We start from the raw sequence: 15,393 nt of genomic DNA, 5'->3' as shown, positions 1-15,393 counted from the left end.
AATATTGTGCATACATTTACATTGACTGTCAAGAGTGTTATTTATAAACAGGTTGGGGGCGGTACCACAAGGGGCAGTGGCAGTGGTGGGTCACTCAAGGCCTCTGCAGTCTCTCTTGGCAGGTGGGAAACCATGGCAGGTGAGAGACAGACAGATATGCCATGCAAAGAGAGTTTGGGTATAGAGTTTATTTAGTGGGTTATGGAGGGGAAAGGAAGGGGAATAGAGGGAGGGGAGAATCAGAGGAAAGGGGTAGAGAGAGGCAGTAGTTACCTCTTCAGAAGAAGAACAGAAAGAGAGAGAGAGAGAGCAGGCTGGAGAGGAGGCAGGAGATCTGCTTGCCTTTGGCAGAAGAGGGGGTTGGGAATGGGTGGGGCTTAAAGGGACAGGGTACCCAGGTGACAGACCAGGCCAGTAGATTACAACAGCTCCATCTTTTTCTTATAATAAAAAGGTGGGAAGTTAGGCATAGCAGATTGAGGGAATTGGGATGGCAGATTATTTGTGGGCATTTATCCTCACACCTTCATAACTTGCAGGTACACATTTTAATAACTTGTATTTGTATATTTTAAAATATCTTTTATTTAGAACGCATAAAGAAGGTATACTGAAATTTGTTTATAAAGATATTGTCCTTTTAAATTGACAAAACCTCTCAGCTGTCAAACTACATCAGAGATCTTTGAGAAGGATAAATTTTCCTTAAGGAGTTATTGATTAAAAAATGACAGAGAACTTACTCAGTTGACTACCCAGAGCCACTCCTCAGGGTCCTCCATGTTCACTGAGGGCAAGGGCATCAGGACTGTATTTGCCTTCTGTTGTTAGAAGCAGGGCCTGCCAGACTCCAGAAGATCCTGTGTGTTAATAAATCTGTAGGAAGACAAGCTTTCCTTGACCTGAGCAGCTAGGCTGTCGATTTCAGTGATTCTGTCTATTGTCTGGAGATCTTCAGTTTCGATGAAAGGCAGTTTTTCCCAGTGGTTAGCGCTTTCACTTGACGAAGCAAACTGCAGGAAGATGTTGCTTTGTACCACATGTCTTCTGTCTTCTTTGGAGGAAATGGAGTGCTGTTGCTAGGAGCCAACCTGTCTCTTTTTGTTATGAAAAGTCTTTTAATAATTAAACATTTAAATGCCATATTCCCCAGATCTCTGAGCCGTTGAGGGCTGTTTGTCAGGTATAGATAAGGGGCCCTGAGGCTGAGAAAGGGCAGTCACGGGAGAGGCACTAGGTCCAAAGGGAGCACTCTTACCAGTTGTCCCAACAGACTGACAAAGTTGGGAAGTGGGCTGGCAGAAGGTTCAGGTTTAGGATTTTTGCCCGCAGCACAGCAGTGGTAGAAACAGGGGTCCGTGGATGGAAGAGAGACAGATTCTGCAGCTGTGGTGGGAGGCAACATGGTGATGGGGGTTGGGAGATGTCAGGACAGAGTGCCTGTTAACACCGCCAAGCCAGGAACTGGAGCTAAACCCATAAGGTGCAGCAGGGCCCAGCAGTGACTGGACAGTAGGCTGTATTTGCAACTAACAATCACTGACAGAATATAAGCTGATAACAGACAACTATGTAGCTTGATATCTGAGATCGGGTAGGCACAGTCTCCATGAGTAAGGTGAGAAGATCCAGAGAGAGAACTCCAGTATCCTACAAGTTCAGCATGGACCGCAGTTCAAGCTAAACTTTGGGTCGTCACTCAAAGTCCATGGGCTGTGAGAATGGGTGGGCACAAACCAAACCCCTACATCATCATGTGGAGTCAGGGGCCCGAGTGAGGTGCTTTAAGCCCAATGGGCAAGTGACTGACCAGCACTGGGCTATTTTTACATAGAAGAACCACTGCTGAGCAATTGCATACTCATGGAAGCATGGCCAGATATGCAGGAGGGACCTACTATTTGATGTTGGGTGTAGAATTCCAGAGAGTTTAAGTTGGAAGAGATCATATAGAAGAAGAGTTAGAATATTACAGTATCCCTAGCAGTCTTCAGCTGCAAGGGTTAGCCTGCCGAGTTCACAGCACCGATGTTATTATTTATAAACAGGTGATGGGGGACCAGTATTACGAGGGGCAGTGGTCCCACAAGGGGCAGCGGCAGGTCACCCAAGGCTTCAACAAGTCCCCTTGGTGGGTGGGAGACTACAGTCAGTGAGAGACAGTCAGATATGGCATGCAGAGAGAGTTTGGGTGTAGGGTTTATTTCGTGGGTTCTGGAGGGGAAAGGGAAGAGGGGAGGGGAAATGAAGGGGGATGTGGGGAGAGAGGCAGTAGTTACCTCTTCAGAAGAGGGAAGAAAGAGAGAGAGAGCAGGCCTGAGAGGGGGTGGGAGATCTGCTTGCCTTGTCAGAAGAGGGGATTGGGAGTGGGCTAGGCTTTCTCTTAAAGGAACAGGGTACCCAGGTTGTCAACAGACCAGGCAAACAGATTATAACAAATAGTCCCTAACTCCGATTATGTAAAATAAAATTAATTAGTGAAACCTACAACAAAGCCCATATTTAAATTCAGTGTTCAAAGTAACAACAGTTTGGAAATACATTGCATAGTTTAAAGATAAAGTAGTTTGATTTTCTCTGGGAATAGGAAGGTTAGGGAAAGTCCGCTACTCAGATGGATTGAAGCTCATATGGCAAAAAGCACACAGAAGTGGACACTGAAGTACAGAGAATCATACTCAAAGTTCCTGAACTGTATTTTATTTTCTTTCCCAGTGAAAATTGCAAGTGCATATAGTTACACTCCTTACAAACACATTTTTGTTCCTCTTCTGTCTAAGGGAAGCTAAATGTTACTCACTGTCCTTGATGAGTTTTCTTCTAGCACCAAGGGCAGCTTGGATCACCAGGGAGGAGAGGGGGTTGAGTGGGTTTTCCTGGTATTGAAATGGCTACATTTTCCTGACTCGCAAGTCCCATTACTGTCTCCTTGCCTGAAGAGTGCTGTCCTTTGTCATCTGCCTCAGTTGTTTTCCTAAGAATGCTAAGCATACCCAGGGCCAGCTCTCAACACTTGTGGCTTTGTAATCATGAACTTGTTTCCAATCTCATTTGCTTAGACAGCATTAGTCAAGTTGTCCCCTATCTCAAGGCTGGAGTTTCTTTTGCATACTCAAAACCATAAGGCATTTCTTTGGTAAACTCTATGACTCCAGTACTTGAGAGACAGAGGCAACAGGATCAGGATCATTGATTCTTTGAGGACAATCTTGTTTACATAGTAAGTTCTAAATAAGCAGGTCTGTGTACTAAGACGTAATCTTTAACAAAAACTTAAAAAGCAGCAACTAAGAAACAAACAGAAAGGTTTTTTTTCCTGGCAAGTCAATTTCAAGGGTAAATAAAATGTCACTACTAACTGCACTAAGCGATCCTTGTCCAAAACTCATCACATATATTTTTCATTTTAAGACTCAATCCCATCTGATGTTTCTTCCTTGTTTAAGTCTAGAATGTGTTCACATCTTACTGTGTGTCCACCACATTTGTAAAATGTTGAACCCAATGTGCTGGTTATACTGTATACAATTTTACAAAGAAGTGAAAACACAGAAGCATGTGGCCACAATTTCAAATCAGCCAGATCTACATGAGTTCAAGGCTCGCCAGATCTACAGAGTGAGACCTTGTCTGAAAAACCACAAACAGATAAACGAGGCTTGGTATAGTGTTAATCAAACGGGGCATGTACTTTGGACTGAAGGGTGGTCAGAGAACTGTGTGCTGACAATGCTTGAATCATGCTGCACTTGCTTGTCATTTGATGTGTAGTAGGCCCTTCTTCAATGGCTGCTAACTTTAGAAAGTAGCAGTGATGTCCATAGGGAGGTGATATATATAATAGGTTGTAGGTAACATGCAATTGTGGAAACAGGTGGCAATCTAGCATCTCATCTTCTAGTGCAGTTGTTAAAGAATTGACTTTAGAAGAGCATGGAGACTTTAGAATTTAGATGGCCACTGACTAAAAAATGAAAACAGCTTCCAACTGTGGAATTTCCTCCCTATTGTCTGTGGCCTTCATCCTTTCTGAGAAGGACAAAATGGAGAAACCATATTGAGATTATGGTTGGAACAGGACAAGCATGTAAATGGCATTAAAATGACAGAAGAAATCTCTGTTGTCATGGCCATGATAGCAGCTCCATAAAACAAAGAAATTTCTAGTAATTTCTGTTTTCTATGAGACAAGTAATTTTGTTCCAACTATTTTACATTAGTTGTCTCTAAACAGTTCTTGAAATTCTTAAGATAATTTTTGGACTAGAAAGAGAAAATTGGATTTTATCAATATCAATTTTATCTCATTCTTTTTCTGTGTCTATATATGTGCATTTATTATATACAACACCGTAGAGCACATGTATGATTTATCACAGCATAACTCATGCATGAAAGACTCAATGCTTTTAATGGGAAAGGAGGTAGCTTAAGTGGCCAATAAAGCTTTCCCTTTTCCTTTCCCCAGACTTTGGTCTCGTACTTGCCTCCCAAAAATAACGTCAGCATGCTCAAAAGGAAGCAAAGCTCCAGGGTGGAAGCCCAGCCAGTTACTGACTTTGGTCCTGATGAATCTCTGTCAGACAACGCTGACATACTCTGGATTAATAAGCCAGTAAGTTATTTCATTAATAAATTCAAAACTTATGTACCTTTAGCTTTGAACTATGGTTGAGCTGCAGTGGAAAGTGAATGTGTCTTGGAGTCTGGTGGTTGAGTTGGGTATGATTCAAATTGAAAGGATGAGGTGTTGCTATGTGTTTCTCACATAGGAAGATACAGTTTAAGATATCTGTAATCCGCCTTCTGGTCTCCTTCCTGCTCTGCATACACTGTCCTCAAATTACACAGTGTAGAGATAATTCCACCCCCAGTCTGACCCAAGATGAGCTACTATTCTTACCCACATGCTTTCTGTATCATGTCCAATAGTAATTTACTTAGGTGCAGAAAGTTGCAAAATATGGTCCATTTCTGAATAGTCTTTACTTTGATTCAAACATGTGCCTAGTATCTCACAAGTTCATGCATGTTGAATAAGAGAGGAAGACCTATCATGCCATGCATCACTGCGTGTTAGAGGGTATAACGGTCGGGACTGAACCAGGAAGCTCACTCTTAAGTCTGGGGAATTCAGCTCCATACAATAGAGTAGGAGTGACTTCCTTCTTAAACTTGTAGTTATAAGTGCTGAAGGGGAACAAATTGACAATGAAACAAACTGACCTGGGGGGGTCTCACAGTGCTTGCTCTGCTCCTATGCAGGACAAAAATAGTCAGGCTGATTTCCTCCTGAGCTTCACTAGCCTGCCCCTGGAAGACTTCCACAGCCCGTTCACCCGTCTTTGTTGCACTCTCTGGTGACATCATCCTTCTGCTTTATGATTATTGAAACATCCCTGGAGCTCCCACTGTAAATTAAAATGTGTTGACATTTCATCAACGGTTCTGTGTGAGCAAGCTCTCTCCTGGCTAGTGACCACCCCTTTCCCGTGTCTTTACATCACCCACTGGAACCCTCTGCTATCCTATACTGTCCAGTTATCAGTACTGATATCTTTTACTCATACGCTCTGGCCTTCGGGGTGCCATCTCATTTCTTTTGATAAGGTAAAACCTCCTTATTCATTAGGGCCATCGAGATTTTACATCCTCCTCACTTGCCACTTCCTCAAACGGAGAGAATGAACTTCTCTTCACTTATCCAATTTTAGATTTCTCTATAAATATAAGTGAACATGGATACACACATACAGATATTTGTTCCTCTGTTCTGTACCCACTCTTGACCAGAGTGAAAATATTTGAACAAAACTTGCATCTGTAATGACCATGTATGTATTTTTCCTTTTTGTTCTTTCAGAAAGAGATCAGTACAACACGATTTTACATAACTTTAAGTATTATGAATCATTCTAAAATGATTTAAAATATAACAGAGAATATATGTAAGCTGTACATAAACTTTACCCATTGGTGGAAAATTCCCAGTTCCCCTCATAGTTGAACATTTGCTGTCAGAATAGATATTGAGGGGCAACTGCATATGTCATGTATAATATCTTGCTTACTCTACTACAAATTGGTTATGTATTGATTATGTTATTTGTATGTCCCCAAAGACCAGAATTTCTAGAGGCATAGTTGGTCTTCTATTCATATTTGGAGAAGTAAACTGACTAGAAAATAAACCACTCACTAACATTCTTTTCATGTCTAGTTCATCAAAAAACTGTCTAAAACTTTGAAAGATGGAATTATGGTTATAACCTCAGAGTCACTAACTGAAATTACTAATGCCTAATTATAACGCTTCAAGCTCAAAGCCAATTTGTTGTAAAATAGCCCACGCTTCAAATCACCTGGTAATTAGGTTATTTATTGGAGTATTCTAGATAGGGTTGAATTTACATTCTGACATTTATTAAAGGGTTTTTCAAACTTTGTGTTTGAAAACTTCAGTACATCAACCCTTAAAATACATTGAAATATATGTGCCTTTTGTGATACAGAATTGCTGGCATTGTGTTTTTATGTAAATATTGTTATACTTGGGCAAATACTAAACTCTACTCATCATTGTACAAGTATCTGAGTCTTCTCAAAGTTCTGTTAGACATTATTCATTTTCAGCTTAAGGCTTGCTGGTTTTTGGAGCTGCATGATAAAATTAGCAAATTAACATAATCACACACTCACATACACACAGATATACACATATGTATATCTAAGATGTTAGTCAATAAATAACATTTAAGTTATGTTTAAAAATTGTGCACCAAGTAATTCAGTAAAAATATTAATTCCATGAGGTTAACATGTAGATACAATTAACCTTTTTAATCCAAGGCATTAATTTTTTAATGAAAGTGTGTATGTGAGTACATTAAATATAAACAAATTTGTTTTTATATCTTTCTTAATATTTTAGGCTTATTTTTAGGGTTAATTAAAATCTTTAGACAGTATATCAATGTGTGTCTGGAATTACACAGAAATTTAATTTTAAAAGAGATTGTAGGCTAAATATGTTCAAAGTGTTTTCTTACAAAAAGAGATACCCTCACTCATTATCTTTTTTCTACAACGATAATTTTATAAATTATTTTTAAGTGTTTTAAAATGTGGGGGTGGGGGTGGGTGCGTGTGTGTGTGTGTGTGTGTGTGTGTGGAGAGTAGAGGTCAGAAGACAGCTTTTTGAAGTTTATTATAACCTTTAACAATAGGTGCCAGGGATTGAACTCAAATCGCCAGGCTTGTAAGTCAAAAGGGATCTCATGGGCCCAGAAGTGTCTTTTATATAGGGAGATATTATGTGATATATATTTTTAAAAACCTGTGTATAGGAGTGTTCTATATCAATCCATTTTAAAAATCATTTATGGTCTACTATAGAAGACCAGTGTTTAAGATGCTAGAGAAGTTACAGTAAGTAGAACACGGCTGCTAATCCTGGGTGCTTCATGGTGCCAAAAGAAAGAAAAGTCACACCCAGGTTCATTGAGAGTAAGTTGCTATATTACATAGAGAACAGAGAACAAGAATTTCCCACAGAGTGGTCTGATGACCTTCAGATTAACCTTGGGTTTAGCGTCTATTAATGTATAACCACAGGATGTTTATTAATCTTTTCAGAACCGTGGTATGCTCATGTGGAAAATAAGCTGTTTAGGGAAATAGGCACTATAACATGTGTGAAATATTGAGTGTGCTACGTGAACTCAGTAGATGGTCCCTTCCTCCTCCCCTCTGCACTAGTGGCCTATTTTAACCTAAGTGTGTGTTTTCCAAATAGTATGCTTTCTAAGACAAGCCAAAGGTCCCAGTTTAGTGTCATAAAGCAGCGTTGGCCTTTGTTGCAGTGGGTGCACTCTTTGCTCCGCATCTGTGCCATCATCAGTGTCATCTCCGTGTGCATGAACACACCCATGACCTTCGAGCACTATCCTCCTCTTCAGTACGTGACCTTCACCTTGGACACTCTACTGATGTTTCTCTATACTGCAGAGATGATCGCGAAAATGCACATCCGGGGTATTGTCAAGGTGAGTATTTCCTTGTCATTTAAGTTAACAAACTGAGAACATTGAATATTTTAATCAACTCAATAATATCTTATACGAATATCCAAATATAATACATCTTTATATTATTGAGATTGAAATTTTTAAAGAGCATAACTCTAAAAACTGGTAGAAACATGACACATAAATTTAATTGCGTTTTATAAGGTACAAAGCCTGAGGATATCTTTAAAGAAGCGAGTTTCTTTAAGTATGTGCTCCATGAGTGTAGGGTTGGGTGTATTGTGCCACACAGAGATAAAGTCATGGACTATCATGGCTATGGACCCTCAAGGGGGTATTTTAATATTTGTTGATGTACTGAACACAAGATAAATGTCACTTGATAAAATCAGAGCATGAGGACATTTAGCTGGATTTCATAAACCTAGGTGGTTTGAAGATATAAAAGGATAAAAAGAGGAAATGAGAGATAAAGGATTCTGGGAGCTGGAAAAAAAAAGAATATGTGTATCTATCTGATTGATACCCTTGAGAAATAAAAATAAATTAAACTTTTAATAAAAATAAAAAAAGAAAAGAGGGACAAGTTTTAACACAAGATCCTGGTTCTGTAGCTGTAGCCAGTTCAGAGATATGGAAAGATGTTGACCCAGGAGTAGCCTACATTGTTCCTTCTAGACAGAGTGGTACAGTGTGGACTTTAAGGCTTGACAAATGACATATTGACTCAGTTTGTCTCTTATGTCTTGAGGGAAGTTCTGAGGCATGTAAGACCCCATTCAAGGAGTGGGAAGCCTTAATAAAATGATTCTTGACATAGAATTAGCTGTCATTTTCTTTGCTTCTCTTTATCTATTATGCATTGTGGCTCTATTCTTAATAGAGAATCATGACAGCCAATAAACCATGGTGTGCCTTTCTAATGTGTTGTTATGAATCACAACCTGCATAAAGATCAACAATTGAAATCTATATTTCATTTTAAAGAAAGTCTAAGCTATTTAACTCATGCCAGAAATAACTCCCTATGCATTACTGATAATGTTTTTATTTACTTTCCCAAAACACCATCATTGTATAAGGTGAAATTAACAGTAATTCCTCAGGTAGGTTAACTCCCAGTTGATGTTCATACTCACCTGATTGCTATAAATACCTTTAAGTTGGTTTCTTGGATTCAGGACTCACACAGGTTCATATATTGTATTTGATTTAACTATTTACCAAACTCAAAAATATTTTTCTGATTTCAATCTATAAGAAAATGACAAATTAAAAATGAAAACCAGATAAGTATATTTCTACTTTTAATTAGGAATAATTAGAGTACATGCACATGTAGTGTCAACTTTAATTATTCTGCATTGCTAATATTATCTTGAAGTAGTCAGAACATCACAGCTCATTAAAACTTGTGATTAAATGCTAGCTGAAGTTTCTGTTAAATCTGTGATCTGATTGTCCTGAACCAAAGTTTAAGTATTTTTCATTTTCCTGATCCTTGGCATTCATTATTCTTTAAAAAATGGTGGGTGTCCCAAGCAGGGCCTGTTCCCCGAGGACCAGCAGCAGGTCCCACCACCAGAGGTCCCGGAGGGTCCTAGTGGGTGGGAGACCACTGCAGGTGACATACAGGTATACCATGCAGAGAGAGTTTGGGTATAGAGTTTATTTAGTGGGTTATAGAGGGAAAAGGAAAGGGGGAGACAGACAGGCAGTAGCTACCTCTTCCTGAGAGAGAGGGGGCGGGAGCGCTTAAGGGGACAGGATAACCAGTTGACAGGACAGATCATAACATTTGGTCATTCGAGTGTAGAGCTAAGTGAGTGATGCCAGCTGCTGATTTTATGACCTTAAATCCAAACCATAGCTTCATCATTTGGTACCACACATTTCTTCAGTATGCATATCATAGCAAGTTGGATTTGACATTCCATTCTTAATTGTAAAATGAAAGTTTTAATATTCACTGTTAGTAAAATGTTACCTGCCACAGTAAATTTGTTACTAATTTAAATTTTATTGTTTTGTAGTTTTATGTTTGTACATTGTCTTGTTTTTATAGTTGCATGACAAAGACTTTTTAGGGATAAAACATCAAAATAAAAATGTATCTGTCCACAGAGATGTCTTGAAAAATCCCATATTTCTCAAGTAAATTGCTTTGCTATCTTCAATTAAATATGTGAACATTTTAAAAACATTAATTAAATAGCTGTCTGCTAACAACTTTCTATTTAATCCGCTTGCCAGCAGTATGTCATTGCTTCTCAGTTCTCCTGTCTTTTCACTCACAACAACTTGCAAAAGGATGCTGGCTTTGTTCATTTTTAGGGCTGAAGTTTGTGTTTATCTACACATGTAAAGTGATGTCATGAATATCTGTTTTATTTTTTATTTTTATCATTTATTTTATTTTTTGAGATTATACTGTTGTGGTGTGAATGTTGGGTTCACCCAGGTTCTTGGAAATAAAACTCAGAGGTACCTTAAGAATGAATTTAGTCTTTCTTGGCTGCAGGGTGGATCCATCCCTAAGGGCTGAACACTTTCCCTTTGTCCAGAGCTTCTTTTATTGTTCTCCAATTTACACCTTAGCCAATTGATTTCCATATTTTCAAAATAACCTGATTAACTTCCAAAGGAACAATGCCAAGTGCAAATTCTCAATAAAGGGGGTACTGTACTGTGGTTTTTCTGGGGTTCCCCCAACCAAGTTTGACATAGGCTTTGTATCCTTTGGAAACTCTCAGACAAGATTCACATAGGGCAACAAGAGAAAAGAAGGGTGTCTGCTGAACCAAAGATGGATTAGGGCTAGGTGCTCTAGGTGCTAGCACTCTGGAGCCAGACTGCTGTAGCCCAGCAGGAGCACTCCCCGTTGTACTATAAATACATTTCCCCTTCCCTTTCCTACCTCCAAACCCTCCCATATACCCCTCCTTGCTCTCTTTTAAATGGCCAGCCCTAACAACAGATACATATAAGTAACATTGCATAGACTGAGCAGGATGTGTTTATGTATTTAGAAATACACACACACACACACACAGAGAGAGAGAGAGAGAGAGAGAGAGAGAGAGAGAGAGAGAGAGAGAACAGAGAACAGCTGGTACTTAGGAGAGGCCTGAGGAGTTGGAAGTAACAGATAGCAGCTGGGAAGGATTCATGGCGTCTAGTGGCCTCTGGCAGGACCCAGCATATCCCAAGAATTCCTACTGTGGTCAGTGAAGAGGAGTGAGGGGTTTTCATCCATGTATAACAGGATCTAATTTGTGCCTGAGAAGGTTTTTAATTTCCTCTTCCCAGAAGTACTCCTACTGAATAAATCTCTAAAGGAATACCCAATTAATTGAAGTTATGTATATTTGAGGTGCTAAAGACCATCCTTCAATCCCAGCACTTGGGAGGCAGAGGCAAGCAAATCTCTGTGAATTTGAGGACAAAGTGGTCTACAGAGTGAGTTCCAGGACAGCCAGGGCTATGGAGAAAAAAAGCTTGTTTCAAAAAGCAAAAATAAATATACATCTACTAAACACTGTTGGAGTAAATAATTAACAATGCTAAGATATACTAACACAAGGGCCCTAGGATGCTAGGATTATAAGCCACATGTTTATGAAGCTGCCAGTACATATCATTTGTGATTGCAACATTTTATCTCTCTAAATGCAGTTGGTGTCTCTCTTCATTAATTATATATAAGGCACTTTAAGATAGTTTCTTACACTGGATAATTGATTGGCAGCCTTCAGATGTTTACTTTTTACAAACTGACAGACAGGTCTTGAATAACTCATAACCTCCTTGACAAGCATGACAATTTCTGCCCAAAGCCCAGATTTCTCTGCCCTCCATTTCTTTTGACACTTTGTTATTCCAGAGAGAAATTCTCATTTCAAATCCCATTTTATTGAAATATACATTCTAATCTCAGGGTAGAAGCTCTATTAATAATGAAAGCAATACATCTTCATTTTCTTTGACCACATCCTCCCAATTAATGTCACCGTATCTTTTCTATGCAAAGACAGGAAATTTTCTCCTTCAATGCTACCGCCTGGTTATCTTCCCTACTAACAGCAATTCTCATCCATGTATAACAGGATCGAGCAGTTAGAAAGGCTTCATGTTGCCTATTGTATGTTCTGGGCCTTAGCTGCCTAGGACCTGATGTGATTAGTTGCCGTCTGTTACTACATGTTGCGTGTGTGAGGCTAATAATAGTGTTATCATCCAGGCAAACATCCAGGCAAATGCAAACCTGACCCCGCCCCTTGGGGACCTGGCAGAGGCAGAGTGGCCACCCCTGCATGCACTTAGTAAGTACCCTGGCCAGCCAGGGTCCTATGGCTGCTACATCGCTAAGGTAGTCGGTATTCAGGTGTAAAGGTCCCTTTAAGAGACAAGCCCCGCCTATTCCCACTCTCATCTTCTGTCTCTCTTTTTCTCTGTCTTCTCTCTCTCTCTCTCTCTTCCCTCCCTTCCCCAATAAACTTCCTTCCCATGTAAGCTCTGTCTGATGGCATGTTTGTCCCCCCCCCCAAAAAAAAACGGGTTCCGCAGTCTTACCTAACACCGCCACCGCATATCGTTACAAATAGAACAAATACTTTCCTTTTAGAGTCCTGAACTCAGAGTTCTGCAAATTCCCATTTTATCAATTATTTGCTTTAAAAATTGCCAATTTATAGTGCTAAAAAAAATACCCTGTTTGAAGTTGTTTCATTGTGATATGAAAGTTATGAATAGTTTGTACTGAATTAACCTTTGACTATTCCCATCACAGAATTAAAAATTATTAATTCATTTACTTGACAATCTATGTGGAATTTATTTTCAGGGTGATAGCTCCTATGTGAAGGATCGCTGGTGTGTTTTTGATGGATTCATGGTCTTTTGCCTCTGGGTTTCCCTTGTGCTACAGGTAACTAAATTTATTTAAATCACAAAGAGATGTTTTGAAAAGTGGGCATTATTTTCCACTCAAAATTTACCTAGAAACATTGAAGAATACATTTCAAATGTGGTTATGTAATTTCCTATGTGTCTATTTTACATGATCATGGATAGAAAATTAATTGCAACATTTAAATTATTGTTAATTGCAAATGTGAGTTCTTCGAAGAAATTAAAATCAATATTAAAGGTAGTTTTTCCTCATGAAACAACTATAAACATATTGTCATTGAAAAAAATAAAAGATTTGGAGTGAGATACCTAATTTTTAAAATTATAAGTTAGATTTAGGAAATTTTAAGTTCTGAACTAAATCCTCATTAAAAATATTTTAAACTATTAATATTGAAATAGATATTGCACATCACCAAATACATTACAAAGATTCCCTATTCTATTGTTTCCTAGATATTCAAAGACATTATAAGTGAGAATAACTCAAAAGCTGGCATCTTATTTTATGATAAAAAACGATGGCTTGGAGAACCAGAACATGGAGATTTAGGGCACTTACATTAGTTGATGTGTTTGTTTCTCTTAAGGTAGCTATAATGTTGAGATGTGATCTTTGGTCGAATACAGTGAGGGTACAGGCGAAACTCAAAGTACACTCTTGTGTTGCCTATACATTCCACTGCAGTGATCAATGCTAAGGCGAAGTCTAAGTCTGTGCGTCTCTTCACCTGTAGGTATTTGAAATAGCTGACATAGTTGATCAGATGTCACCGTGGGGCATGCTACGAATCCCACGACCACTCATTATGATCCGGGCTTTCAGGATTTATTTCCGATTTGAACTGCCGAGGACAAGAATTACAAATATTTTAAAGTAAGCACAGCTTGGTGCATACATTAAGGGGAACATTTATGGAAAATTTGGAGGGTGTTTTTAATAATCTATTCGAGCTAACTTTTCTCTTTCCCCTAGGCGTTCAGGAGAACAAATTTGGAGTGTTTCGATTTTCCTCCTTTTCTTCCTACTTCTGTATGGGATTTTAGGAGTTCAAATGTTTGGAACATTTACCTACCACTGTGTTGTGAATGACACAAAACCGGGGTAAGTTTCTCTGCCACACTTTAGGTCTAGGTGATTAAGGACGTTTCTGAATGATTTGTGTGTGTGTGTGTGTGTGTGTGTGTGTGTGTGTGTGTGTGTGTGAAATTGTCAAATGCTTTAAAAATGTTTTTGGTAATTTGTGTTCTTTATTCTTTGCCAACTTAGCATTATTTTTCTCCAAATTTGAGGCAAAAGTTGACAACAAGCCAGATCAAAAAGTATAACCTGCTGGGAAAGAATATTAAACAAAGACAACCTTCCTAAGAATAGCCACATGGGGAGTGTGCTTACAAAACTTTGGAAGGTATCCACGGTATTAGATTGTTAGGAAAAATGAAAACCTTATTCTTATAATTAATATCAGTGGTCATCCATTCCTGAAAAGAGTTTCCTGGGTGATTTCAGCAACATTTCTACATAAATGAAAGCTACCTGTTGCATCCATGTGTTATAAGACTGGTGATTAAGATATGGTGAGAGTGACGTAGCTACTGATGGTATAGGTAGAGTCTGATCGCGTGCATAGCAACCATTACCAAGACTAGCACTGATACAGAGCAGCGGGAGAAGAAAGCAGAGCTGACTGGCAGCCTCTGGATATATAATACAAGTGGCATGCCTTTGGTGTTGTCTGGGCATCAGACTTGGGGATTCCAAGTTCAGTTCACAGATGTTCAATAGTTGCAGCTACACAACGCAGGACAGAACGCACTGAGGGGGAAATTGATTTTGTATCCTCTGTTCATATCTTTGAGCAGGGATTGATCTGTTTACAAACAATGGACTCACAAATTGTATTTAAGAAAAATCTCAATTGGGATCATAGAATCTGAATTTACAGCATTTTGTTAAACTTTAAAGGAGACTCATTTATGTCTGCATAAAAATCCATTTGCAAAACAGTTAAGGTTTTAGAAAATTGCAGTTTTTATAATATTTGTGATATTTTTGTATTTGAAGGGTATTCTTCATAAAGGTATGCGTTTGTATAAGTGAAAATAAGTTGAACTACAGTTAAATGAATCTATGTGAATTTATGTATTTATGTGATTATACTATATAAATAATGATAAAATTGGTTCCATTTCAATGTTTTGTCTGAGCTTATGTAAACTGCTCAGGTCACGCCTCTGTGACATGTATATAGATTGTCTTCTGAAAGCATATGCCGGGTTTTCAAAAATTAAAACGGACACAGTAATTTACACAAACTTCAGTGTATTTTCACTGGTCAGACATCAAAAACCTCTTAGCAAATATGCTTATGGTTTTACCGTTATTTTTTATTTACATGTGGGGGGGGCTATGCCTATGCCATGGCATGCCTATAGGTATTAGAATATGCTTATG

General features: G+C 38.7%; 1 protein-coding gene across 4 annotated transcripts in view; it reads left to right on the top strand.

The window, feature by feature from the left end:
* Positions 1-15,393, top strand: part of Nalcn (sodium leak channel, non-selective) — a 258,303-nt gene that overhangs the window by 16,910 nt on the left and 226,000 nt on the right. For all 4 annotated transcript variants that reach the window (XM_026783175.1, XM_026783176.1, XM_005355702.2 and 1 more), the window contains exons 2-6: positions 4,469-4,615; positions 7,863-8,045; positions 12,871-12,954; positions 13,676-13,815; positions 13,915-14,043. In XM_026783175.1, the coding sequence (XP_026638976.1) occupies positions 4,508-4,615; positions 7,863-8,045; positions 12,871-12,954; positions 13,676-13,815; positions 13,915-14,043 (644 nt within the window). In that variant the 5' untranslated portion in view covers positions 4,469-4,507. The remainder of the gene's footprint in view (positions 1-4,468; positions 4,616-7,862; positions 8,046-12,870; positions 12,955-13,675; positions 13,816-13,914; positions 14,044-15,393) is intronic.

Source organism: Microtus ochrogaster, chromosome 17 (genome assembly GCF_000317375.1).
Source record: "Microtus ochrogaster isolate Prairie Vole_2 chromosome 17, MicOch1.0, whole genome shotgun sequence".
NCBI lineage: Eukaryota > Metazoa > Chordata > Mammalia > Rodentia > Cricetidae > Microtus > Microtus ochrogaster.
Note: the sequence above shows the minus strand (reverse complement) of the source record. Positions and strands in the feature narration are given on the sequence as shown.